General features: G+C 50.9%; 1 protein-coding gene across 4 annotated transcripts in view; it reads right to left on the bottom strand.

Moving 5' to 3' along the window:
* DCLRE1C (DNA cross-link repair 1C) overlaps positions 1-25,822 on the bottom strand; it is a 99,882-nt gene that overhangs the window by 33,837 nt on the left and 40,223 nt on the right. For all 4 annotated transcript variants that reach the window (XM_075345240.1, XM_075345237.1, XM_075345239.1 and 1 more), the window contains 6 exons: positions 20,588-20,728; positions 14,227-14,328; positions 13,009-13,145; positions 11,419-11,473; positions 4,766-4,854; positions 3,697-3,797 (listed from right to left, as the gene is read on the bottom strand). In XM_075345240.1, the coding sequence (XP_075201355.1) occupies positions 3,697-3,797; positions 4,766-4,854; positions 11,419-11,473; positions 13,009-13,145; positions 14,227-14,328; positions 20,588-20,728 (625 nt within the window). The remainder of the gene's footprint in view (positions 1-3,696; positions 3,798-4,765; positions 4,855-11,418; positions 11,474-13,008; positions 13,146-14,226; positions 14,329-20,587; positions 20,729-25,822) is intronic.

Below are 25,822 nucleotides of genomic sequence, written 5' to 3'. Positions count from 1 at the left end.
GGAGTAAAAGCCGCGACCATGTTCCTGGAGGGGAACAGGGATCACAACTCCTTCTGTCTTCAGAGCGTTCACCGCCGGAAAAAGTGCATCGGCTCGCTCGGGGGGCGGAGATGTTCTGAAGAAACGAGTCGCGGGACGAGAGCTGAACTCTATCCTGTAACCGCGAGACAGAATGTCTCTCACCCATCGGTCTTGAACATGTGGCCACCAGGCGTCGCAAAAGCGGGAGAGCCTGCCACCGACCGAGGATGCGGTTCGGGGATGCCGAGAGTCATGAGGAGGCCGCCTTGGAAGCAGTGCCTCCTGCGGCCTTTTGGGGGCGTGACTTGGACCGCCACGCATAGGAGTTCCTCTGGCCTTTCTCCGGCCTGCTGGACGAAGAGGATTGGGGCTTGGCGGAGGGACAAAAGGACCGAAACCTCGATTGTATTTTCCGTTGCTGAGGTCTCTTTGGTTTGGACTGGGGTAAGGAGGAGTCCTTTCCCTTGGATTCCTTAATAATCTCATCCAATCGTTCACCAAACAAGCGGTCGCCAGCAAACGTTAAACCGGTTAAGAACCTCTTGGAAGCCGAGTCTGCCTTCCCTTCGCGCAGCCACATGGCCCTGCGGACTGCCACAGAGTTAGCGGATGCCACCGCTGTACGGCTAGCAGAGTCTAAAACTGCGTTCATGGCGTAGGAAGAAAAAGCTGACGCCTGAGAAGTGAAAGACGCAACCTGCGGAGCAGAATTACGTGTGACCGCATTAATCTCAGCCAGACAAGCTGAGATAGCTTGTAGTGCCCACACGGCTGCAAAGGCCGGGGCAAAAGACGCGCCCGTGGCTTCATAGATGGATTTTACCAGGAGCTCTATCTGCCTGTCAGTGGCATCCTTTAGCGATGATCCATCTGCAACCGATACCACAGATCTAGCCGCCAATCTAGAGACTGGGGGATCCACCTTGGGACATTGAGCCCAACCCTTAACCACGTCAGAGGGGAAGGGGTAACGTATGTCAGTAAGGCGCTTAGTAAAGCGCTTGTCCGGAACCGCTCTGGGCTTCTGGACAGCATCTCTGAAGTTAGAGTGATCGAAAAACGCACTCCGTGTACGTTTAGGGAACCGAAACTGGTGTTTCTCCTGCTGAGAAGTCGACTCCTCTACCGGTGGCGGCGGGGGAGAGATATCTAACACCTGGTTGATGGACGAGATAAGGTCATTTACTATGGCGTCCCCTTCAGGTGTATCAAGATTGAGAGCAACGTCAGTGTCAGAGCCCTGAGCTGCGACGTCCGCCTCATCCTCCAGAGAGTCCTCACGCTGGGAACCCGAGCAGCGTGAAGAAGTCGGGGAAGATTCCCAGCGGGCCCGCTTAGCCGGTCTGGGACTGTGGTCCGGGCCGAAGTCCTCCACGTGAGACCTAGGGCCCCCCCTGGGAACGTGCTGCGGCGCGGACAGAGAGGGGCCTGGAGGTGAAGATCCAACAGGGCCCGGGGCTTGTGTAAGGACCGGTCTGGACTTCAAAGCTTCAAGCAGCTTGGCAGACCATTTGTCCATAGACTGAGCCATGGATTGTGAGAGTGACTCAGAGTTTTTCAGCAAAAACTGCAAACTCTGTCCCCGCCGCCTGGACAGGGGGAGCAAGGGGTTCTACCTGAGCCGAGGGGCCCACTAGTGACCGAGGCTCGGGTTGAGGAAGCAAAACAGGGGTTGAGCATTGCTCACAGTGAGGGTAGGTGGAACCCGCAGGTAACTTAGCCGCACAAGAGGTACAGGTCGCAAAATAACCCTGTGCCTTGGCACCCTTGCTCCTTGTGGACGACATGCTGTTGTCTCCTAGGAGAGTGATCACTGAGGGTATATGGGAAGGGTATACAGCCCGACCGAACAGAAATATAAAAAATATATATAGTATCTATTCCGGCACCCTAAGGGGACCAGCACCGGGTGACCGGTGTGGCTTACCGACCGCTAAAAAGCGGAGTGTGTGTCCTCCAGATTCCCTGCCTTAGGTCTCCCAGCGTTGCAGAGCTCTTTCCAGGAAATCCTCCACAGGCAGAATGCCAAAGAAATGGCTGCCGGAGCTCTCAGGGGAGGGTGCGCGGCGTTAGAAAAAGTGCGGGAATCTGGAGTCCCCACAGTGATCAGTGAGGGGGGAGGAAACATACAGGATGCTCCGGCCCTCACAGCCGACGTCAGGCCGGCCGTCCCGCCCTTACCCCTGATAGACAGGCCCGGGGGCGGGAGTTTTGCTACTAGGCCGCAATTGAAGCCGGGGACTAAATTTAAGACCGCGGCCGACAAACAGGCGCGGTCGGCGCGGAAGTCCGCCGGCCGTCACAAATAAGCAGCTGCTGCAGCCTCCGGGATGAAGGCGCTCCATGCACATCCCCCATGGGGATACAGAGTACCTTAGTGATGCAGGGCCCGGTCCCTGAGGATAAATAAACTCCTGTCCGACAGATTCCCACAGGGGCTGCGGAGGGAGCACGGTCCCAGTGAATGGATGACCGCTCAGGATCCCACTTCTCCCAGAGCCGCTAAGGGATGGTGAAGGAGACGGTATGAGGCTCCGGCCTTTGTACCCGCAATGGGTACCTCAACCTTAACAGCACCACCGACTTAGTAGGGTGAGAAAGGAACATGCCGGGGGCCCCGTGGGGGCCCACTTATCTTCCAACCGATATAACTACGTTGAGAATTCATGAGTGGATGTGTGCCTCCTTCCACACAAAGCATAAAACTGAGGAGCCCATGATGCACGGGAGGGTGTATAGGCAGAGGGGAGGGGTTACACTTTTTAAAGTGTGATGCTTTGTGTGGCCTCCGGAGGCAGAAGCTATACACCCAATTGTCTGGGTCTCCCAATGGAGCGACAAAGAAATAGAATGTATTAACAAAAATGTATTCTGCACACAAAAAACACAAAAAGATAGAAATGTAATCATTAAAAGGCAAAAACTAAGCTAATAGAAGCATTTCTCAACATATATTTAACCACCACAGATATTCCACACAGATTTAACTAAATTGGCCAAGTAATGTGCTCCGTCTGTCTCTTTCCCAGTCTCTTTCGAGATCTGCCTCTTTCCCAGTCTGCCTCTGTCTGTCTTTTTCACCGTCTGTCTGTGTCTGTCTCTATGTCTCTGTCTGTCTCTCTCTATTCGTCTCCCCACCGACATCTTATTACCTCACTTATACTATGAATGTCTTTTGTTCCTATAGCAACCACTCACAACTCCTACTAATAACCCGTAGTTCCAGGCTCCATTTACTTTAATGGAGGTGTGTTTTTTGAAAAGTAACAGTAAAGCGCGGGGTTAAATTTTCCTGTCAAAACATAGTCTACGACGTTCCCTGGATCACATGAGGTGTCTGTGCAAAATTTTGTGATTGTAAATGCGACGGTGCGGATATACTTTTTGTTTCACTTTTTCCCCCATTATGTAGATAGGGGCAAAATTGATTGGTAAATTGGAACGCGTGGGGTTAAAATTTCGCCTCACAACATAGCCTATGATGCTCTCGGGGTCCAGATGTGTGAGTGTGCAAAATGTTGTGGCTGTAGCTGCGACGGTGCAGATGCCAATCCCGGACACACACACACACACACACACACACACACACACCTTTATATATTAGATTTAGGATTTAAAAAGTAAAAAGACAAAAATAAACAACGTCCAGAAACACATTACTATGAATAATCTCACTTGTCTCCTTCAAACTCAAGTTTCTCGATCTTTTGAGGCTGCCCAGTGGCTTGTACTTTACTTCAGTGCTTTCTGAATATGATCTACAAAATGGCTTCAAGCTGTAAGACACAAGACACATGATAAATGCACCCGAGCGCTACAATAATACATAACATGCATATATCTAATGGTCGGTTATTTATTGCAAACACTGACCGTTACTAGATTAGTTATATTGACCGGAATGAAGACGAAAAAAAAAAAAAAAGTTCAAAAGATTTGACAAAGGGAAAAATATTACTGTTTTTTTTGGGGGGGGGGCCCAATAACCATGGGTTTCATCAGCCTGAGAATACTAGTCCCCAGCTGTGGGCTTTATCATTGCTGGGTATCAAAATTGGGGGAACCGCACGCTGTTTGTTTTTTAAATAAAATTATTTAAAAGATTAAAAAAAAAAAGCCACATTCAGTTCCTCTTATTTTGATACACAGCAAAGATAAGCACACGGCTGTGGACTGCAGCCCGTAGCCGTAAGCTTTATCTGTGCTTGATATCATATGGGGGGACCCTACAACAATTTTTTTTTCTCATTTATTTACTTTACTGTACAATATAGACCCGCACACAAGTCCTGTGATTGGTTGCGGTCACTCAGCGTGGGGATGCGTCTGACTGCAACCAATCACAGAAGCCGGTGGGCGTGGAAAGCAGTGCATATGCGACGAAGTGAATGATTGGCCTGGGGACTAAGTACAGCCTGCTCTTGGTCCTATCCCCCTATCCTTTCTACCACCATTTTTAATCGTTGTATTCTGGCACCAATAGACTAACGAGATTAACGGGAGACCAAGCTCGAGCCACAACTGGGTTTGTTTGTGTTAGCCTACTTTGAACCGCCGATCCTAGTTATCTCTGAGACAGCCCATCACTGAATGAATATAAATAGGCATGTTTCAAGGGTTCACTTACTTTGCCTGTAACTATATGTAAACCAATAGCAGTACAAGTAATTGGACAAAAGATAAAAATTAACAGTTTGCCAGCAGGTCCACATTTTCAAACATAAATATTGTTCATTTTACTCACATTTCCTCAACATACGCTAATGTTCTCCCAACCGGAATCACACTTGGATACACATTGATAGGTTTTATGTGATGCAAAAAGTCCTTAATCTAAAAAAGAAGGGAATTTTGTTTACTTACCGTAAATTCCTTTTCTTCTAGCTCTAATTGGGAGACCCAGACAATTGGGTGTATAGGCTATGCCTCCGGAGGCCGCACAAAGTATTACACTCAAAAGTGTTAAGCCCCTCCCCTTCTGCCTATACACCCCCCGTGCTCCCACGGGCTCCTCAGTTTTGGTGCAAAAGCAAGAAGGAGGAAAAAGAATTATAAACTGGTTTAACGTAACTTCAATCCGAAGGAAATCGGAGAACTGAAACCATTCAACATGAACAACATGTGTACACAAAAAAACAGGGGCGGGTGCTGGGTCTCCCAATTAGAGCTAGAAGAAAAGGAATTTACGGTAAGTAAACAAAATTCCCTTCTTCTTTGTCGCTCTATTGGGAGACCCAGACAATTGGGACGTCCAAAAGCAGTCCCTGGGTGGGTAAAATAATACCTCGTAAGAGAGCCGTAAAACGGCCCTTTCCTACAGGTGGGCAACCGCCGCCTGAAGGACTCGTCTACCTAGGCTGGCATCCGCCGAAGCATAGGTATGCACCTGATAGTGTTTCGTGAAAGTGTGCAGGCTCGACCAGGTAGCCGCCTGACACACCTGCTGAGCCGCAGCCTGGTGCCTCAAAGCCCAGGACGCGCCCACGGCTCTGGTAGAATGGGCCCTCAGCCCTGATGGAACCGGAAGCCCAGCCGAACGGTAAGCTTCGATAATTGGCTCCTTGATCCACCGAGCCAGGGTTGATTTGGAAACCTGTGACCCTTTACGCTGGCCAGCGACAAGGACAAAGAGTGCATCCGAGCGGCGCAGGGGCGCCGTACGAGAAATGTAGAGTCTGAGTGCTCTCACCAAATCTAACAAGTGCAAATCCTTTTCACATTGGTGAACTGGATGAGGATAAAAAGAAGGTAAGGAGATATCCTGATTGAGATGAAAGGGGGATACTACCTTAGGGAGAAATCCGGAACCGGACGTAGAACCACCTTGTCCTGGTGAAACACCAGGAAAGGGGCTTTTCACGACAATGCTGCTAGCTCAGACACTCGCCGAAGAGAAGTGACTGCTACTAGAAAAAACCACTTTCTGCGAAAGTTGTGAGAGGGAAATATCTCTCATTGGCTTGAAGGGTGGTTTCTGAAGAACCATCAGAACCCCGTTTAGATCCCAGGGTTCTAACGGCCGCTTGTAAGGTGGAACGATGTGACAAACCCCCTGCAGGAACATGCGTACCTGTGGAAGCCTGGCTAGGCGCTTCTGGAAAAACATAGAGAGCGTCGAGACTTGTCCCTTAAGGGAGCCGAGCGACAAACTCTTTTCCAGTCCAGATTGAAAGAAGGACAGAAAAGTGGGCAAGGCAAAAGGCCAGGGAGAAAAAACCCTGAGCAGAGCACCACGACAGGAAAATTTTCCACGTCCTATGGTAGATCTTGGCGGACGTTGGTTTCCTAGCCTGTCTCATAGTGGCAATGACGTCTTGAGATAATCCTGAAGACGCTAGGGTCCAGGACTCAATGGCCACACAGTCAGGTTGAGGGCCGCAGAATTCAGATGGAAAAAACGGCCCTCGAGATAGCAAGTCTGTTTGGTCTGGTAGTGTCCACGGTCGGCCGACCGTGAGATGCCACAGATCCGGGTACCACGACCACCTTGGCCAGTCTGGAGCGACGAGGATGGCGCGGCGGCAGTCGGTCCTGATCTTGCGTAACACTCTGGGCAACAGTGCCAGCGGAGGAAACACATAAGGGAGCTGAAACTGCGACCAATCCTGAACTAAGGCGTCTGCCGCCAGAGCTCTGGGATCTTGAGACCGTGCCATGAACATTGGTACCTTGTTGTTGTGCCGGGACGCCATGAGGTCGACGTCCGGCACCCCCCAGCGGCAACAGATCTCCTGAAACACGTCCGGGTGAAGGGACCATTCCCCTGCGTCCATGCCCTGGCAACTGAAATAATCTGCTTCCCAGTTTTCCACGCCTGGGATGTGAACTGCGGATATGGTGGATGCCGTGGCTTCCACCCACATCAAAATCCGCCGGACTTCCTGGAAGGCTTGCCGGCTGCGTGTGTCGCCTTGGTGGTTGAAGTATGCCACCGCTGTGGAATTGTCCGACTGAATTCGGATCTGCTTGCCCTCCAGCCACTGCTGGAACGCTTTCTGGGCAAGATACACTGCCCGTATGTCCAGAACGTTGATCTGAAGCGAGGACTCTTGCTGGGTCCACGTACCCCGAGCCCTGTGGTGGAGAAAAACCGCTCCCCACCCTGACAGACTCGCGTCTGTCGTGACTACTTCCCAGGATGGGGGTAGGAAGGATATCCCCTTCGATAATGAAGTGGGAAGAAGCCACCACCGAAGGGAAGCTTTGGTTGCCTGAGAGAGGGAGACGGTCCTGTCGAGGGACGTCGGCTTCCTGTCCCATTTGCGTAGGATGTCCCATTGAAGGGGACGCAGGTGAAACTGCGCGAAAGGGACTGCCTCCATTGCTGCCACCATCTTCCCCAGGAAGTGCATGAGGCGCCTCAAGGGGTGTGACTGGCCTTGAAGGAGAGATTGTACCCCTTTCTGTAGTGACTACTGCTTGATCAGCGGAAGCTGCACTATCGCTGAGAGGGTATGAAACTCCATGCCAAGATATGTCAGCGATTGGGCCGGTGTCAGATTTGACTTTGTAAAATTGATGATCCACCCGACACCCTGGAGAGTCTCCAGGGTAGCGTCGAGGCTGTGTTGGCATGCCTCTTGAGAGGGTGCCTTGATCAGTATCCAAGTACGGAATCACCGAGTGACCCTGAGAGTGGAGGACCGCTACTACAGTAGCCATAACCTTGGTAAAAACCCGTGGGGCTGTTGCCAGGCCGAACGGCCGTGCCACGAATTGCAGGTGTTCATTTCCTATGGCGAAGCGCAAGAAGCGCTGGTGCTCTGGAGCAATCGGTACGTGGAGATAAGCATCTTTGATATCGATCGATGCAAGGAAATCTCCTTGGGACATTGAGGCGATGACGGAGCGGGGGGATTCCATCCTGAACCGTCTGGTTTTTTACATGTTTGTTGAGCAGTTTCAGGTCCAGGACCGGGCGGAAAGACCCGTCCTCTTTTGGGACCACAAACAAATTGGAGTAAAAACCGTGGCTCAGTTGCTGAAGAGGAACCGGGATGACCACTCCTTCTGCCTTCAGAGTGCGCAGCGCCTGCAGAAGAGCCTCGGCTCGCTAGTGAGGCGGGGATGACCTGAAGAATCGAGTCGGGGGACGAGAGGTGAACTCTATCTTGTAACCGTGAGACAGAATGTCTCTCACCCAGCGGTCTTTTATTTGTGGCAGCCAGGTGTCGCAAAAGCGGGAAAGCCTGCCACCGACCGAGGATGCTACTAGAGGAGGTCGAAAGTCATGAGGAAGCCGCTTTGTTAGCGGCGCCTCCGGTGGCCTTTTAAGGACGTGACTTAGACCGCCATGCATCAGAGTTCCTTTGTTCTTTCTGAGACCTTTTGGACGAGGAGAATTGGGACCTGCCCGCGCCCTGAAGGGACCGAGACCTCGACTGCCCTCTCCTCCGTTGCAGTATGTCCTGTTTGGACTGGGGTAAGCATGTATCCTTTCCCTTGGATTGTTTGATGATTTCATCCAGACGCTCGCCAAACAGCCTGTCGCCAGAAATTGGCAAACTGGTTAAGCGCTTTTTGGAAGTAGAATCTGCCTTCCATTCCCGTAGCCACAAGGCCCTGCGGAGTACCACCGAATTGGCGGCCGCGACCGCCGTACGGCTCGCAGAGTCCAGGACAGCAATAATAGCGTAAGACGCAATTGCCGAGGTCTGGGTGGTAATGGATGCCACTTGTGGCGCGGCCGTGCATGTGGCTGCTTCAATTTGTGCTTGACCTGCTGAGAAAGCTTGTAGCGCCCATACAGCTGCGAATGCTGGGGCAAAAGAAGCTCCGATAGCTTCATAGATGGATTTCAACCAGAGCTCCATCTGCCTGACAGTGGCATCCTTGAACGAGGCCCCCTCGTCCACTGCAAGTATGGATCTAGCCGCCAGTCTGGAGATTGGAGGATCCACTTTGGGACACTGAGTCCAACCTTTAACCACGTCAGGGGGAAATGGATAACGTGTATCCTTAAGGCGCTTAGAAAAAACGCTTATCTGGACAAGCATGATGATTCTGGACTGCCTCTCTGAAATCAGAGTGGTCTAGAAACATACTCGGTGTAAGAGAAGCTGACTCCTCCGCCGGAGGAGCTGAGGGAGAAATATCCAGCATTTGATCGATGGACGCAATAAGAACGTTCAGTATGGCGTCCCCGTCTGGAGTATTAAGATTGAGAGCGCCCTCAGGATCAGAATCCTGATCAGCTGTCTCCGCAGTATCAACCAGAGATTCCCCCCGCTGAGACCCTGAACAATATGATGTCGAGGGAAATTCTAAGCGAGCCCGCTTAGTCGGTCTGGGGCTGGGGTCTAAGTCAGCACCCTCAGCCTGGGATGTATGAGATACCCCGGGAGGACATTGTTGGTCCAACTGAGGGGGGCCAGGGAACAATGATTCAACAGAGTCCCTTTGCTGAGATACCGGCCTGGACTGCAAGGCTTCTAGTATCTTAGCCATAGTCTCAGAGAGTTTTGTAAACTCCGTCCCCGTCACTAGGACAGTGTCAACAGGTGGCTCCCCCTGGGCCCCTCTTAGTAGAGGCCCTGGCTGAAGAAGTGTCACAGTGTCCGAACATTGCACACAATGAGGGTCAATGGAACCTGCCGGCAGCTAGGTCGTACAAGCGACGCAGGCAGCATAATAAGCCTGTGTTTTTGGCACCCCTGCCTTTTGTGGGCGCCATGCTATTGTTTTCCCTGAGTAACACACTAGGGTATATAGCCAGAATGAACTGTGCTCATACAGTGTAAAATATATACTAAAAACAAATAATGTATCAGTACACTACAGCACCATGAGGCTAGCACCACAGGTGCTGCTTACCAGCCGCCTAAAGCGGTTATGAGGCCACCAGAGACCGTGTCTGGGTCTCTCAGGGTTTGTCCCTCTCTGCAGCGTCGTAGGAGCTGACAGGAAATGGCTGCGGCGTCCTGACGAGAGGAGGGAGCCGTGGGCGTAGCCGAGGTGCTCACACTGTGCACAGTGAGGGGAGTGGAGTATGGAAATCATACTCCAGCCCTCAGTGCTGCTCTTCCGTGCAGCGTCCCGCCCTTCCCCTGCCTGTCAGGGCTGAGGGCGGGAGAAAGGGAAACTAGGCCGCAAGCCAAGCCGGGGACTCGAGTATAAGCGTGGCCGCCGTAAAAGCGCGGCTAACGCCGAAGTCCCCGGCGAACTACAAGTCCCAGCCGCGCCGCAGTTTCCCATGGCAGCGGCGGTTAGCGCGGTAGCCCCTACATATAAACACACTCAGCGACGCTGAGTGTGTAATGGCACAGTTTAACCCGGTCCCCCGGTGCACTAGCACACCCAGCAAGGCTGAGGTGTTGCCGTGCGCGGTCCCCACAGGGATACAGAGTACCTTCACGTAGCAGGGCCATGTCCCTGAACGGTACCCGGCTCCTATCCAGCAGTCTCCCAGGAGTTGTGGATGAAGCACGGTCTCAGTGCCTGGAGACCGATAGGATCCCACTTCACCCAGAGCCCTGAGGGGGATGGGGAAGGAAAGCAGCATGTGGGCTCCAGCCTCCGTACCCGCAATGGATACCTCAACCTTAACAACACCGCCGACAAGAGTGGGGTGAGAAGGGAGCATGCTGGGGGCCCTATATGGGCCCACTTTTCTTCCAACCGACATAGTCAGCAGCTGCTGCTGACTAATCTGTGGAGCTGTGCTGTGCGTGTCTGACCTCCTTCGCACAAAGCAAAAAACTGAGGAGCCCGTGGGAGCACGGGGGGTGTATAGGCAGAAGGGGAGGGGCTTAACACTTTTGAGTGTAATACTTTGTGCGGCCTCCGGAGGCATAGCCTATACACCCAATTGTCTGGGTCTCCCAATAGAGCGACAAAGAAAGATCAGGTTATTTCTGAACCCTTTTATATTAAACTCCCATAGGTAAATGTCACTACCTGTACTTTATATGTGAAAATCCTGATGGTTGATTCCCTTTAATGAGGAAAGACAAATAACTAAAGCCCTTCTAAGTCGTGGCAAAAAATGAACGGAAAATCACAATATCCTTCAAAACAGTGATATTCGCAATGTCTAATAATTGTTAACGATCATAACATCGTTCAATTCTCACGAAACCAGATCTATCAACTTGCTTAAAAAATCGCTGATTGGCATAAAATTTCACAGTGTAATAAGTCGATCTTACACTGTAATACATGCTTTTATGAACGAATAACGACTTTCCATTTACCACAACAACGATCTTTCGAGCGAACATTTGCTTGTGTAATTATGAGCTTGTACTATCCGCTCGTCAAACGCTATCGTTAAAAAAAAAAAAAATACTCTCTAGTAGGGCCTTAAACAATTGAACAATGACAGGATGGGCAGATGAAAAACTTCAATGTACAAGAAATTTAGGGAAAATGCTAAAAGGATGAACTTTATCAACATACCTCGCTAAATGATGAATGGAATGAAAAGCAGGCCCGATACGAGCTGTCTCCCGCTCTAGAAGGGGGAAAAAGAACAAGCAATTTCAGACTGAGAACAGGAACATATCAAACATGATGCGTGACCACCTTATCCTTAATCAAGGCCAATTCTCATTTAGTAAAATAATGCTGTAAGTCAGAAATCTCTAAACATATGATAATACACAAACTATGTGAACCTAGCCCTTACAATAGCCAACCAAAACATTACAATATTCAGGCACTCATCTGCTGTCACCCTTGTGGATCCATTGCAGGCCAATAGCAATTCTGTTATGTTCATTCAGTCACCTGATCACTGAGGCTTATGATTGGTTGCAGCGTTCAGGTGATTGTCAGCAGAATAATGACCAATGTTGCCACATTCCAACCACAAGCCTCAGCAGTCAGATCGCTGCAGAATGGGAGATATGGCTTCCAATCCCAGCGTCGACCACAGGAGTGGCCTGAGCTAGATTCATGGGATTGACAGTAGGTGGGTATACTTTATTTTGTAACTTTAAGCACAAACATACATCTGACAACCCCTTAAAAGAAGGTCTTTCACCAGTTAGTGCTTGTTAAACTGGCTACATAACGGAATAGTGGCTGTAAGGCTGAATGAAATGTCTTTTTTTTATCCACTGAAAAGATATTAGCTTGTCAAGTTTAGGTTATAATTTAGGTTTTTGTTCAACTTGACGCTAACAGAGGTTTGTCTCTGGGAGCGTGTACTTTCCCCCCCTGGTTGAGGTTCACCAATCATAAGCAGGCAGTAACACAGGGAAAAAGAACAAGCCCCCAATTATTTACAGTAGGCTTTCTCTGTGTGAGACATATAATGACAGACAGTCCGCTCGCCTATCCAGATATTCTGAGGATCCGTCCAGGTAACATAACCAGAGACAAGACTAATCTGGTGTCGCCCCAGGCTATGTCATCCCAGTGCTGCTCCAGGTGACTGACAGGCCTCTCCTTAGGTAAATGCAAGGAAGAAACCTGTCAGTCACCTGCAGTGGTGCTTGGAAGACCCAGCCAGGGGAGGAGATGGATTGATCCGCTCTCTGGGTATGGGCGGATCCTCAATATATACTATCTCAAACACCAGAGCGTTACAGAAGATTATGTACCGGCCTGCAGTTTGCTCAGCATTAATCGCCTGACAGGTTCCCTTTAATGGATCCTTTACATAATCCCCTTTTCTCCATCCAATAACTGCAATGCCCAATTAAAAAAAAAAAAACAAAAAACAAACAAAACTATTTCCTGAACAGCAGACAACTTCTGTGAAGATTATGGGTCAGAAGGGACAGAACTGTGATCCTTCTCATACCTAAACTACAATGTCAACATTTTGACACTTTTCTTGGTTAGTCTTTACATTAATTCTTTCACAAGACAGCTGAAGATTGATAAACTGAATATCTTATTTTGTAAACCTGAAATGAACAACAAAGTGGAAAGACTCGCACAATGCTTCGCCGATTCCCTTTTCATTCTTATAAAGGTTCAATCAACCAACCCATGTTCTGGTACTAGAATGTATCGATTAAAACAAATTATAGGACCTACCTTACAATGACACTGGTTTTCCTGGACCTCTCACCAAACCACATGGTTGAAGGTTTAATACTGATGATACGCAAAGGCACCCCGCCAGAGGAAAACATTCCACAAGGCAGTCTGTTCCCCCGCAGAAATTCTTCATTCTTCCAAATAAACAAAAATTATTACATTTGAAAAAAATAAATAAATAAATAATACTTAATGATTATTTTGGTCATTTACAGAATGACTATACATAAAAGGTGTAAAAAGTCTACACAAAAAACAAAAAAATAAAATACACTTCATTGGAGACGTATCTAAACATTGGAGACGTATCTAAAAAAAAAAAAATAGAAAAACGGCTAACTGGTAACGATTATTCAAATCATTGCCTCAGAGTAATCCTTGACTCTCCTCTTTTCTTCAAGCCACACATCCAAGCCCTCTTCACTTCCAGCCATCTACAACTCAAAAATATCTCCCAGATTCAAGCATTCCTTAACCAAGAGTCAGCAAAAGCACTACTGCATGCCCTCATCATCTCCCATCTCACCTACTGCAACCTCCTGCTCTCTGGCCTCCCTTCTAACACTCTTGCACCCCTCCAATCTATCCTAAACTCTGCGGCCCGCTTAATCCACCTCTCCCCTCGCTACGCTATTTCCCGACCTCGCCACTCTATCAATCCCTTCACTGGCTTCCCATTGCCCAAAGACTCCGGTTCAAAACCCTAACCATGACATACAAAGCCATCCACAACTTGTCTCCTCCATACATCTGTGACCTAGTCTCCCGGTACCTACCTGCACGCAATCTCAGATCCTCACAAGATCTCCTTCTCCACTCCTCTCTTATCTCCTCTTCCCACAATCGCATACAAGATTTCTCCCGTGCCTCCCCCATACCCTGGAACGCTCTACCTCAGCATATCAGACTCTCCCCTACCGTGGAAAGCTTCAAGAGGAACCTCTTCCAACAAGCCTACAACCTACAATAGCCCTCAGTCTAGCACACCAGTGCGCAACCAGCTCTGTCCTCACCTATTGTACCATCACCCATTCCCTGTAGACTGTGAGCCCTCGCGGGCAGGATCCTCTCTCCTCCTATACCAGTATGTGCTTTGTATTGTTCATGATTATTGTGCTTTATTTTAGGAATACCCTTTTCACTTGCAAAGCGCCATGGAATAAATGGCACTATAATAATATATAATAATTTTCAAATATAAATCAATGCATTTACCACAGGGTGCCGGCATGCATGTATCTGCGTCCGCCTGTCGGTGGTCACGTGGCAGAGAATCTCAGGCATATTCCTGAACATATCTAGCTTATTCACATGAACCTGAAAATGAAGGGAATTTTGTTACTTACCGTAAATTCCTTTTCTTCTAGCTCCTATTGGGAGACCCAGACGATTGGGTGTATAGCTACTGCCTCCGGAGGCCACACAAAGCATTACACTAAAAAGTGTAAGGCCCCTCCCCTTCTGGCTATACACCCCCCGTGGGATCACGGGCTGCTCAGTTTTAGTGCTAAAGCAAGAAGGAGGAAAGCCAATAACTGGTTTAAACAAATTCACTCCGAAGTAACATCGGAGAACCGAAAACCGTTCAACATGAACAACATGTGTACCCGAACAAACCAAAAATCCCGAAGGAAACAGGGCGGGTGCTGGGTCTCCCAATAGGAGCTAGAAGAAAAGGAATTTACGGTAAGTAACAAAATTCCCTTCTTCTTCGGCGCTCCATTGGGAGACCCAGACGATTGGGACGTCCAAAAGCAGTCCCTGGGTGGGTAAAGAAATACCTCATGTTAGAGCTGCAAAGACAGCCCTCCCCTACGGGGAGGCAACTGCCGCCTGCAGGACTCTTCTACCTAGGCTGGCGTCCGCCGAAGCATAGGTATGCACATGAAATGTTTGGTGAAAGTGTGCAGACTCGACCAGGTAGCTGCCTGGCACACCTGTTGAGCCGTAGCCTGGTGTCGTAATGCCCAGGACGCACCCACGGCTCTGGTAGAATGGGCCTTCAGCCCTGATGGAACCGGAAGCCCAGCAGAACGGTAGGCTTCAAAAATTGGTTCTTTGATCCATCTAGCCAGGGTGGACTTGGAAGCCTGCGACCCTTTGCGCTTACCAGCGACCAGGACAAAGAGTGCGTCTGAGCGGCGCAGTGGCGCCGTGCGGGAAATGTAGATTCTGAGTGCTCTCACCAGATCTAACAAATGCAAGTCCTTTTCATACCGATGAATTGGATGAGGACAAAAGGAAGGTAAGGAGATATCCTGATTGAGATGAAAAGAGGATACCACCTTAGGGAGAAACTCCTGAATCGGGCGCAGTACTACCTTGTCCTGGTGAAACACCAGGAAGGGAGCTTTGGATGACAGCGCTGCCCGTTCGGACACCGTCCGAAGAGACGTGACCGCTACTAGAAAAGGCCACTTTCTGTGAGAGGCGAGAAAGTGAAACATCCCTCAGAGGCTCAAAGGACGGCTTCTGGAGAGCAACCAGTACCCTGTTTAGATCCCATGGATCTAACAGCCGCTTGTACGGAGGGACGATATGACAACCCCCTTCAGGAACGTGCGTACCTGAGGAAGGCGTGCTAGACGCTTCTGAAAAAAACAGCGATAGAGCTGAGACGTGCCCTTTAAGGGAGCCGAGCGATAAGCCCTTTTCCAACCCAGATTGCAGGAAGGAAAGAAAAGTAGGCAATGCAAATGGCCAGGGTGACACTCCCTGTGCAGAGCACCAGGATAAGAAAATCTTCCACGTTCTGTGGTAGATCTTAGCAGACGTGGGCTTTGTAGCCTGTCTCATGGTGGCAACGACCCCTTGAGATAATCCTGAAGACGCTAGGATCCAGGACTCAATGGCCACCCAGTCAGGTTCAGGGCCGCAGAATTCTGATGGAAAAAACGGCCCTTGTGACAGTAAGTCTGGCCGGTCTGGCAGCGCCCACCGACCGTGAGATGCCACAGATCCGGGTACCACGACCTCCTCGGCCAGTCTGGGGCGACGAGTATGACGCGGCGGCAATCGGACCGGATCTTGCGTAGCACTCTGGGCAAGAGTGCCAGAGGGGGAAACACATCGGGGAGCTGGAACTGCGACCAATCTTGCACTAAGGCGTCTGCCGCCAGCGCTCTTTGATCGCGAGACCGCGCTATGAAGGTCGGGACCTTGTTGTTGTGCCGAGACGCCATTAGGTCGACATCCGGCAGTCCCTAGCGGCTACAGATTTCCTGACACCCTTCCGGGTGCAGAGGCCATTCCCCTGCGTCCACGCCCTGGCGACTGAGGAAGTCTGCTTCCCAGTTTTCTACGCCCGGGATGTGAACTGCGGATATGATGGATGCTCTGTCTTCCACCCGCATCAGAATCCGCCGGACTGCCTGGTAGGCTTGGCGATGCGTGTTCCGCCTTGGTGGGTGATGAATGCCACCGCTGTGGAATTGTCCGACTGAATTCGGATCTGTTTTCCTTCCAGCCAGTGCTGGAAGGCTTGCAGGGCCAGATACACTGCCCAGATTTCCAGAAGATTGATCTGAAGGATGGACTCCTCTGAGGAGAGTCCTTGACCGTCTGAGAAGGGAGACGTTCCTGTCTCGGGACGTCGACTTCCTATTGAAGTGGACGCAGATGAAACTGCGCGACAGTGACTGCCTCTGCATGAGGCGTCTTAAGGGGTGTGACTGGCCTGGAAGGAGAGACTGCACCCCCGTCTGTAGTGAACGCCGCTTGTCCAGCGGAAGCTGCACTATCGCTGAGGGAGCGTGAAACTCCATGCCCAGATATGTCAGCGATTGGGTCGGTGTCAGATTTAACCTTGAAATTTTGATGATCCACCCGAAACTCTGGAGAGTCTCCAGCGCCACGTTCGGGCTGTGTTGGCATGCCTCTTGAGAGGGTGCCTTGACAAGTAGATCGTCCAAGTAAGGGATCACAGAGTGACCCTGAGAGTGCAGGACTGCTCCCACTGCTGCCCTGAACTTGGTGAAAACCCGTAGGGCTGTCGCCAGACCGAAGGGCAGGGCTACGAACTGAAGATGCTCGTCTTCATAATGAACCGTAGCAAACGCTGGTGCTCTGGAGCAATCGGCACGTGAAGATAAGCATCCTGATGTCTTATTGATGCTAGGAAATCTCCTTGAGACATTGAGGCAATGACGGAGCGGGGGGTTTCATCCGGAACCGCCTGGCTTTCACGTGCTTGTTGAGCAGATTTAGGTCCAGAACGGAACGGAAAGAGCCATCCTTTTCTGGCACCCCAATCAGATTGGAGGAAAAACCGTGTCTTGTTCCTGAAGAGGAACCGGGATTACCACTCCTTCTGCCCGCCGAAGAGCACCGGCTCGGTGGGGAGGTGGGGAAGTTCTGAAGAATCGAGTCGGAGGACGAGAACAGAACTCTATCCTGTGTACATGAGACACAATGTCTCTCACCCACCGGTCTGTGACCTGTGGCAGCTAAATGTCGCCAATGCGGGACAGTCTGCCATCAACCGCGGATGCGGAGAGAGAGATCTGAAAGTCATGAGGAGACCGCCTTGGTAGCGGTTCCTCCCTTTTGAGCCCTTTTGGACAAGGACAATTGGGACCTGCCCGAGCCTGGGAAGGACCGAAACCTCGACTGTCCCTCTAGGACAGCATTAATAGGGTAAGTCGCAATGCAGACATTGCGAGGTTAAGGACGCCACCTGCGGCACAGATGTACATGTGCTCAAGACCAGCTGCGCAAGACCAGCTGAAATAACTTAGAGTGCCCATACGGCTGCGAATGCCGGAGCAACCGACACGCCGATAGCTTCATAGACAGATTTCAACCCGAGGTCCATCTGTCTGTTAATGGCATCTTTAAGTGAAGTCCCATCTCCACTGCAACTATGGCTCTAGCCGCAAGCCTGGAGATTGGGGGATCCACCTTTGGACCCTGGGTCCAGCGCTTGACCACGTCAGGGGGAAAGGGAGAACGTGTATCCTTAATACGTTTGGAGAAACGCTTATCTGGTAAGCGTGGTGTTTCTGGACTGCTTCTCTGAAGACAGCGTGGCCAGAAAAATACTTAATATACGCTTGAGATACTGAAATGGGATTTCTCCTGCTGTGAAGCTGACTCCTCCATTGGAGGAGCTGAGGGAGAAATATCCAACATTCCATTGATGGACGCTATAAGATCATTCACTATGGCGTCACCATCAGGTGTATCCGGATTGAGAGCGGTGTCAGGATCAAAGTCCTGATCAGCTACGTCTGCCTCATCATACAGAGAGTCCTCCTGGGACCCCCCCGGAGCACTGATTATGTTCCAAATGAGGGTGGCCAGGGAGCATTGATCAAGATTGCCCATGGCCTGTCTGGACTGCAAAGTCTCTCTCCTATGACAATCTATCAGCCGAAACTGCAACTCCGTCCCTGTCCCTGGACAGGATTCACAGGTGGTTCCTTTGGCCACCTCTAGTAGAGACTCCGGCTGACCAAATGCTACAGGGGAGCATTGCACACAATGGGGGTCAGTGCCGTTGGAACAGAATCACATGCAGTAAAGGCAGCATAGAAAGCCTATGTTGCTTTTTTGCTGCTGCAGTCTAGCCATCTAGGAGTATATAGCCAAGAATAGCGACCGTACAGTGCAATGTATAGCATACAAGCATAAAGTACAAATGAACACTTCAGCACATGCAATACAAGGAGCATAGAAAGCCTGTGCCTTGGCACCCCTGCTTTTTTGCTGCTGTAGCCTAGTCATCTAGGAGAATATAGCCATGAATAGCGACCGTACAGTGCAATGTATAGCATACAAGCATAAGTACAAATGAACACTGCAGCCCATGCAATACAAGCAGAAAAAAAAACCTGTGCCTTGGCACCCTTGCTTTTTTGCTGCTGTAGTCTAGCCATTCCAGGAGAATATAGCCAAGATTAGCGACCGTACAGTGCAATGTATAGCATACAAGCATAAGTACAAATGAACACTTCAGCACATGCAATACAAGCAGCATAGAAAGCCTGTGCCTTAGCACCCTTGCTTTTTGCTGCTGATGTCTCGCCATCTAAGAGGGCATATAGCCAAACATAGCGACATATGCAGTGTAAGCATAAAATACAAATGGACACTGCGGTATTTAGTGGGGTCAGCACTTCAGGTGCTGCTTACCGCCCGCCTATAAGCGGGTGTGTGGTCGCCATAGTCCAGTGACTGGTTTGCCCAGAGCCTGTCTCCGTTCTAGCTCGGACTGCAGGAATGGCTGCCGGCGTCTTCTCCAGCTCGTGTGCAGAGGGGCGGGCCGTGGGCGTGCCCCAGGCAAGAGCGGGAAACCGGCGTCCCACAGTGTCCAGTGAAGGGGGCTGGAGAATGCAAAGCAGACTCCAGCCCTCGGCGCTGATGTTCTATACAGCGTCCCGCCTCTCCCCTGACTGGCAGGGCTGGGGGCGGGAACGAAGTGAAAACTAGGCCGCAAAGCCGGGGACTCGAGTAATAAGCGCGGCCGTCCTATGTGCACGGCCAGCGCGGAAGTCCCCGGCGCACCACAAGTCCCAGCCACGCCTACAGTGTAAAAAACACCCAGCAGCGGCCGGCGCAGCAGTTCCCAATACATAAATTCACTCAGCAAAGCTGCAGTGAATAATAGCACGAGCGCTCCGCGCTGTTGTCCCCGGCGCACTAACACTCCCAGCAATGCTGGGGTGTGTGTGCGCGATGTGTACGGAGACACAGAGTACCTGAATGTTGCAGGGCCTTGTCCCTGAACGGTACCCAGCTCCTTATCCAGCAGGTTCAATGGGTCTGTGGACGGAGCCCGGCCTCAGGGCTTGGAGGCCGGTAAGATCCCACTTCCTCAGAGCCCCTCAGGGGGATGGGGAAGGAAAACAGCATGTGGGCTCCAGCCTCCGTACCCGCAATGGGTACCTCAACCTTACAAACCGCAAGTGGGGTGAGAAGGGAGCATGCTGGGGGCCCTATATGGGCTCTCTTTTCTTCCATCCGAGATAGTCAGCAGCTACTGCTGACTAAACAGTGGAGCTATGCGTGGATGTATGACCTCCTTCGCACACAAAGCTTGAAAACTGAGCAGCCCGTGATCCCACGGGGGGTGTATAGCCAGAAGGGGAGGGGCCTTACACTTTTTAGTGTAATGCTTTGTGTGGCCTCCGGAGGCAGTAGCTATACACCCAATCGTCTGGGTCTCCCAATGGAGCGCCGAAGAAAAAGAAGTTAATGAAAAAAATACATATGTAGATGTGAAAAAAAAAAAAAAAATAAAAAATAGAAAATCTACAAAATACATTGTCAAGTACATTCAAAAGGTTTGGGGGTATTTTCCCCCCAAAAACACAAATTCCCATCACACTTTGCAGAAAAGGGTAACTGTAAATGGATATTATACCAAGCTGGGTATTTTCCCATTAGTCATAGCTTTTAGCACAGATCGGTGAGGTATTATTCTTCTGCTGCAAAGAAGATATAGTCTCAGCGTGCAATAATAAAAAGAATCGTCACTAATACAATACATGGACGGTGCAGAATGAAATGAGGAGACAAGACAATGGGGCTCAGTGGTAAATCAATGGCGCCCTTTACAATGTATTCTTCACTTTACCTTTGCTCCAAATTCCTCACTCAGGTTTGTGAATAGATATTCATATCCATAAGCGGCTTTGCAGTTAAGCCAGACAACATGGTAAGGACTCAGCGTTATCCAGCTACGCACCAAATCCAAAATCCCAATCAAACATTCTTCCTAAAGGAAAGCAAAAAAAAGAAAATGAAAAAAATGGGTGTCCAATGCGATGGCTTCAGGGATGTGACAACTCAAAAATGGAGATATTATAAAGAAGAATTATTTTCTATTTTACAAGTTCAACTATTCTTCTTTATAAGGGGCATTTCCATGACCAGATGTAAAGCTAAGGACAAAAACAATAGAGAGGTCGAAATACAAGCAATAATCAAAAGCACACAGCTAATGAGCTGCAGTGGTTTATACCTTATTACTGCTTATGTCCACCAGCAGCTCTGTAGCCATCACACCACAGGATGAGTATAAGCAGCGTACTCCACACACACACACACACAGACACACACAGACACACCTCTCAGAGAATATCTGGCTATCAGTAGGTCCCCTCCATAGCCAAGCATAACTGTTGGGGGTTTAAGTGGATTATCTAAAAATGTATATTTATAAAGTAGAAAAAAAAAAAAATGAACATTTTACTACTATGCCTGCTACTACTGTAACAAGGTGGACAATATTTATCACGGGAGTCATATAAACCTGTCTGTTAAAGGGAACCTGTCAGGTCAAAAAAGCGTTATACCTACAAGCAGGAGCCTGTGTGAGCCATTAACCCCTTCCTACCCATCCCTTTGTTATAATATTGTGTAAAATGAAATGTAAGTAATAAAAAGTAGGATTTTTGTGTACTCACCGTAAAATCTTTCTCTGAGTCTTCATTGGGGGACACAGGACCATGGGTTATGCTGCTGTCACTAGGAGGCTGACACTAAGTAAACATAAAAAGTTAGCGCCTCCCTAGCAGTATACACCCCGAGCCGGAGGCGGGCTCAGATCAGTTGGTGCACAAGCAGTAGGAGGAGTACCAGAATCACCATACATAAAAACAAGTTGTAACTAAAAACAATGCAGCCGTGCAAACAAGAGGTCTATGAACATAAGACCGCTGAAAAATAGCAGGCAAATGCAATTGAACAACCAAAAAACCAAGCAGGGTGGGTGCTGTGTCCCCAAATGAAGACTCAGAGAAAGAGATTTTACGGTGAGTACACAAAAATCCTACTTTCTCTATCGTTTCATTGGGGGACACAGGACCATGGGACGTCTAAAAGCAGTCCCTGGGTGGGAATACAGAAGCACCGCAGATAGGAAGAAAACAACAACCTCCCTCGGCGGGCTTGCACTATAATTGAATGCTGCCATCCTATTACAGGTGTGCAACTGCTGCCTGCAAGACCTTTCTCCCAAAACTAGCATCTGCCGATGCTTGGGTGTGAACCTGGTAGAACCTAGTAAAGGTGTGCAGGCTAGACCAGGTGGCGGCCTTGCAGACCTGGTCGGCCGACGCCTGATGCCTAATCGCCCAAGAGGCTCCCACTGCACGGGTAGAGTGCGCCCTTACCCCCCGCGGCGGAGACTTGTCCCGAATCCGATAGGCCTCTGATATGGCGGAACGGATCCATCTGGCAATTGTGGCCTTGGATGCCGATTCACCCCTCTTGGGACCAGAAGGGAGGACAAACAGACCATCTGACTTACGGAACGGCGCGGTTCTGGAGACATAAATTCTAAGTGCACGCACTAGGTCCAGGGTGTGCAAGGACCTCTCCAAGCTGTGAGAGGGGCCAGGACAGAAGGACGGAAGAACGATTTCTTCGTTAAGATGGAACGGGGAGACCACCTTTGGGAGAAAAGCGGGATCTGGCCGGAGAACCGCTTTGTCCTGGTGAAAAATCAAAAAGGGGGAACAACAAGAGAGAGCTGCCAGCTCTGACGTCCTGCGAATAGAAGTGATGGCAACGAGAAACACCACCTTCCAAGACAGGTGAGAAAGGGAAGATTCTCGCAAGGGCTCGAATGGAGGGCCCTGAAGTGACCCTAGGACTAGATTAAGGTCCCACGGCTCTAGAGGCAGACGGTATGGCGGTGCCAGGTGAGCCACTCCCTGGATGAAGGTCTTAACCTGTGAACGAGCGGCCAGTGGCTTCTGAAACAGGATTGATAACGCCGATATCTGGCCCTTTAGTATTGCGAGCGAGAGACCCGCATCTAGGCCTGACTGCAAGAATGCCAATAGGGAAGGAAGGGAGAAGGCGATAGGAGAAGAAATATTATGCTCTTCACACCACCTGAAGAAAACCTTCCACGTGCGGTAATAGATTTTTGATGAAGATGGCTTCCTGGCCTTAATCATTGTCTGAATCACTCTTGAGGAAAAACCAGCCTTAGCTAGAACCCAGGATTCAATGGCCAGGCCGTCAAATTTAGGACCTGTGAGTTCTGATGGAAAAGAGGTCCCTGCTGCAGGAGATCTGGACGGTCTGGAAGGCGCCACGGAGCGTCTGCGAGGAGCTGAGTTAGTTCCGCGAACCATGCTCGCCTGGGCCAGTCCGGAGCCACTAGGATGACCGGTATTCCTTCAGCCTTGATCTTCTTGAGGACCCTCGGAATTAGAGGGAGCTGAGGGAAGATGTACGGGAGACTGAACTGGCTCCATGACAGGGTGAGGGCGTCGACTCCTAAAGCCAAGCGGTCGCGGCATCGCGCTACAAATTGCGGAACCTGACGGTTGAACCGGGAGGCCATTAGGTCCACGTCCGGAACTCCCCATCTGTCGCAGATCTGGTTGAAGACTTCCCGGTTGAGGGACCAGTCTCCGGAGGCGAGGCCTTCCCTGCTGAGGAAGTCCGCCGCCCAATTGTCCACGCCTGGGATGTGTACCGCTGAGATCAGGGAGTGATGACACTCGGCCCGGTGCAAAATCTTCTTGACTTCTCGCATCGCCCCGACACTTCTTGTGCCGCCTTGGTGGTTGATGTACGCCACCACCGTCGCATTGTCCGACTGGATCCTGACCGGGCAACCCTGTACTAGGTGCCGAAACTGCTGCAAGGCTAGCCGGATGGCTCTTATCTCCAAAATGTTGATCTGGAGACAACTCTCCCTCGGTGACCATCGGCCCTGCGCTGTGTGATGCCGAAACACTGCTCCCCAGCCCTGGAGACTGGCGTCGGTGGTCACTATCTTCCAGTGGAGCGGGAGGAAAGACCTTCCTGATGCGAGGTTGCGTTGATTGAGCCACCAACGGAGGGAGTGGCGGGTCTCCGGCGAAAGATGAAACCTGCGGTCCAGAGAAAAAGGAGATCTGTCCCACTTCTTCAGCAAGGCCAGCTGGAGGGGCCGGAGATGGAACTGTGCAAAGGGTACCGCTTCCATCGCCGCCACCATACGACCGAGGACTCGCATGCCGAACCTGATGGAAACTTGGCGCTGACGCCGGAGAGCGCGGAGGCCTCGTTGTAGGGAGGACATCTTCTCCTGTGTGAGGAAAACTCGCCCTTGGATGGTATCGAATACCATGCCTAAAAAGGTGATCCGACGGGCCGGGGTCAGAGAGGACTTCTTCCGATTTATCAGCCACCCTAACCGTGAAAGGGTGTCGATCGTGACCTGAACCCCAAGACGACAGTCCTCGAAGGAAGAGCCCTTTATCAACATATCGTCCAAGTACGGGATGACCATGACACCCCTGGAATGCAGGACGGACATGGCAGCAGCCATGATCTTCGTAAAGACCCTGGGTGCGGATGCGAGGCCGAAGGGAAGAGCCGTGAACTGGAAGTGATCTTCCGCTATCGCAAAGCGGAGGAACTGTTGGTGAGAGGTGGCTATCGGGACGTGAAGATAGGCGTCTTGAATATCCAGCGATGCCAGGAATTCGCCTACCTCCATGGACGCGATGACGGACCGGAGTGACTCCATTCGAAACGGCCGAGGCCTCACCGACCTGTTTAGAAGCTTTAGGTCGAGGACGGGACGGACAGAGCCGTCCTTTTTGGGGACCACGAAAAGGTTGGGATAGAACCCCTTGAAACGCTCTGCGGGAGGGACTGGTACCACGACTCCGGCTCGGAGGAGGGAGTCTATGGAGTGAAAGAACGCGCGAGCCCGCGCGGGAGACTCGGGAGGGCGAGATAGGAAAAAACGTCTCGGTGGCTTTGCTTCGAATTCTATTTTGTAGCCTGATGTGATGATCTCTCTGACCCAGGCATCGGCGGTCAGGGGGATCCACACATGCTGAAAACGAGACAGACGCCCTCCCACAAGTCTGGCGCTGTTGCGCGCCGACCGCGAGTCACTTGGAGGAACGTCGGCGGTAACCAGAAGAGGATCTCGTGGACTGGCGGGGGCGTGAACGCCAGGCGGGATTGGTCTTGAATGACGGGGTCTTCCTGTCTCTCGGAGGAGAGCGGCTTTTCCGCGGCTGGGGATTGGAGTTGAAGCTGCGAAAGGGCCGGAAACGAGCGGTGGGGCGCCGATTCTGGAAGCGCTTGGGGCGCAATTGGGGGAGAGATGTACTCTTTCCTCCCGTTGCATCGGAGATCAACTGGTCCAGCCTATCTCCGAAGAGACGCTCCCCTAGGAAGGGCAGGGAAGTTAGTGACTTCTTAGAGGCTGCATCCGCGTTCCAGGACCGGAGCCAAAGGGCTCGACGGATGGCCACATTGTTGCTGGCGGCCTGGGTCGCGCAACTTGCAGACGCCAGGGCTGCATTGAGCAAGTACTCACCCGCGAGGGAAATCTGCGAGGCGATGGGAACCAAGTCCGGATTGGCAGGAATGGCGCGGAGACCGCAGCGTAACGTGTCCGCCCAGGACATCAGGGCCTTCGCAACCCAAACCGAGGCAAAGGCCGGAGAGAGGAATGTGCCCGCTGCCTCGAAGGCGGAACGGGCCAACCTGTCAATAGTACGGTCCGTAGGGTCCTTGAGAGACGTACCGTTAGTGAGTGGAAGGACTGTGTGAGAAGACAGGCGGGAGATTGGGGGGGGGGGGTCGACCACAGGGGAGCCTGCCCAATCCTTTCGAAGACCCTCAGGAAAGGGATAATGCAAATCGATGGACTTACCGCTGGTAAATACCCTGTCCGGCTGTTGCCTGTGGCTGCGCAGTAACTCAGCGAATTCTGGATGTCCGCTGAATGTGTTCTGGGCCCGCTTCACCCGCTTAAACGAGACCTGGGTGCTCTGGGAGGAGACGGGGTCCACCTGTACCTTCAAGGTCTGGTTTACTGCTTCTATCAGGCTATTCACCATGC

The sequence above is a fragment of the Anomaloglossus baeobatrachus genome, chromosome 4 (assembly GCF_048569485.1).
Source record: "Anomaloglossus baeobatrachus isolate aAnoBae1 chromosome 4, aAnoBae1.hap1, whole genome shotgun sequence".
Taxonomy (NCBI): Eukaryota; Metazoa; Chordata; class Amphibia; order Anura; family Aromobatidae; genus Anomaloglossus; species Anomaloglossus baeobatrachus.
This window is presented reverse-complemented; position numbering and strand designations above follow the sequence as displayed.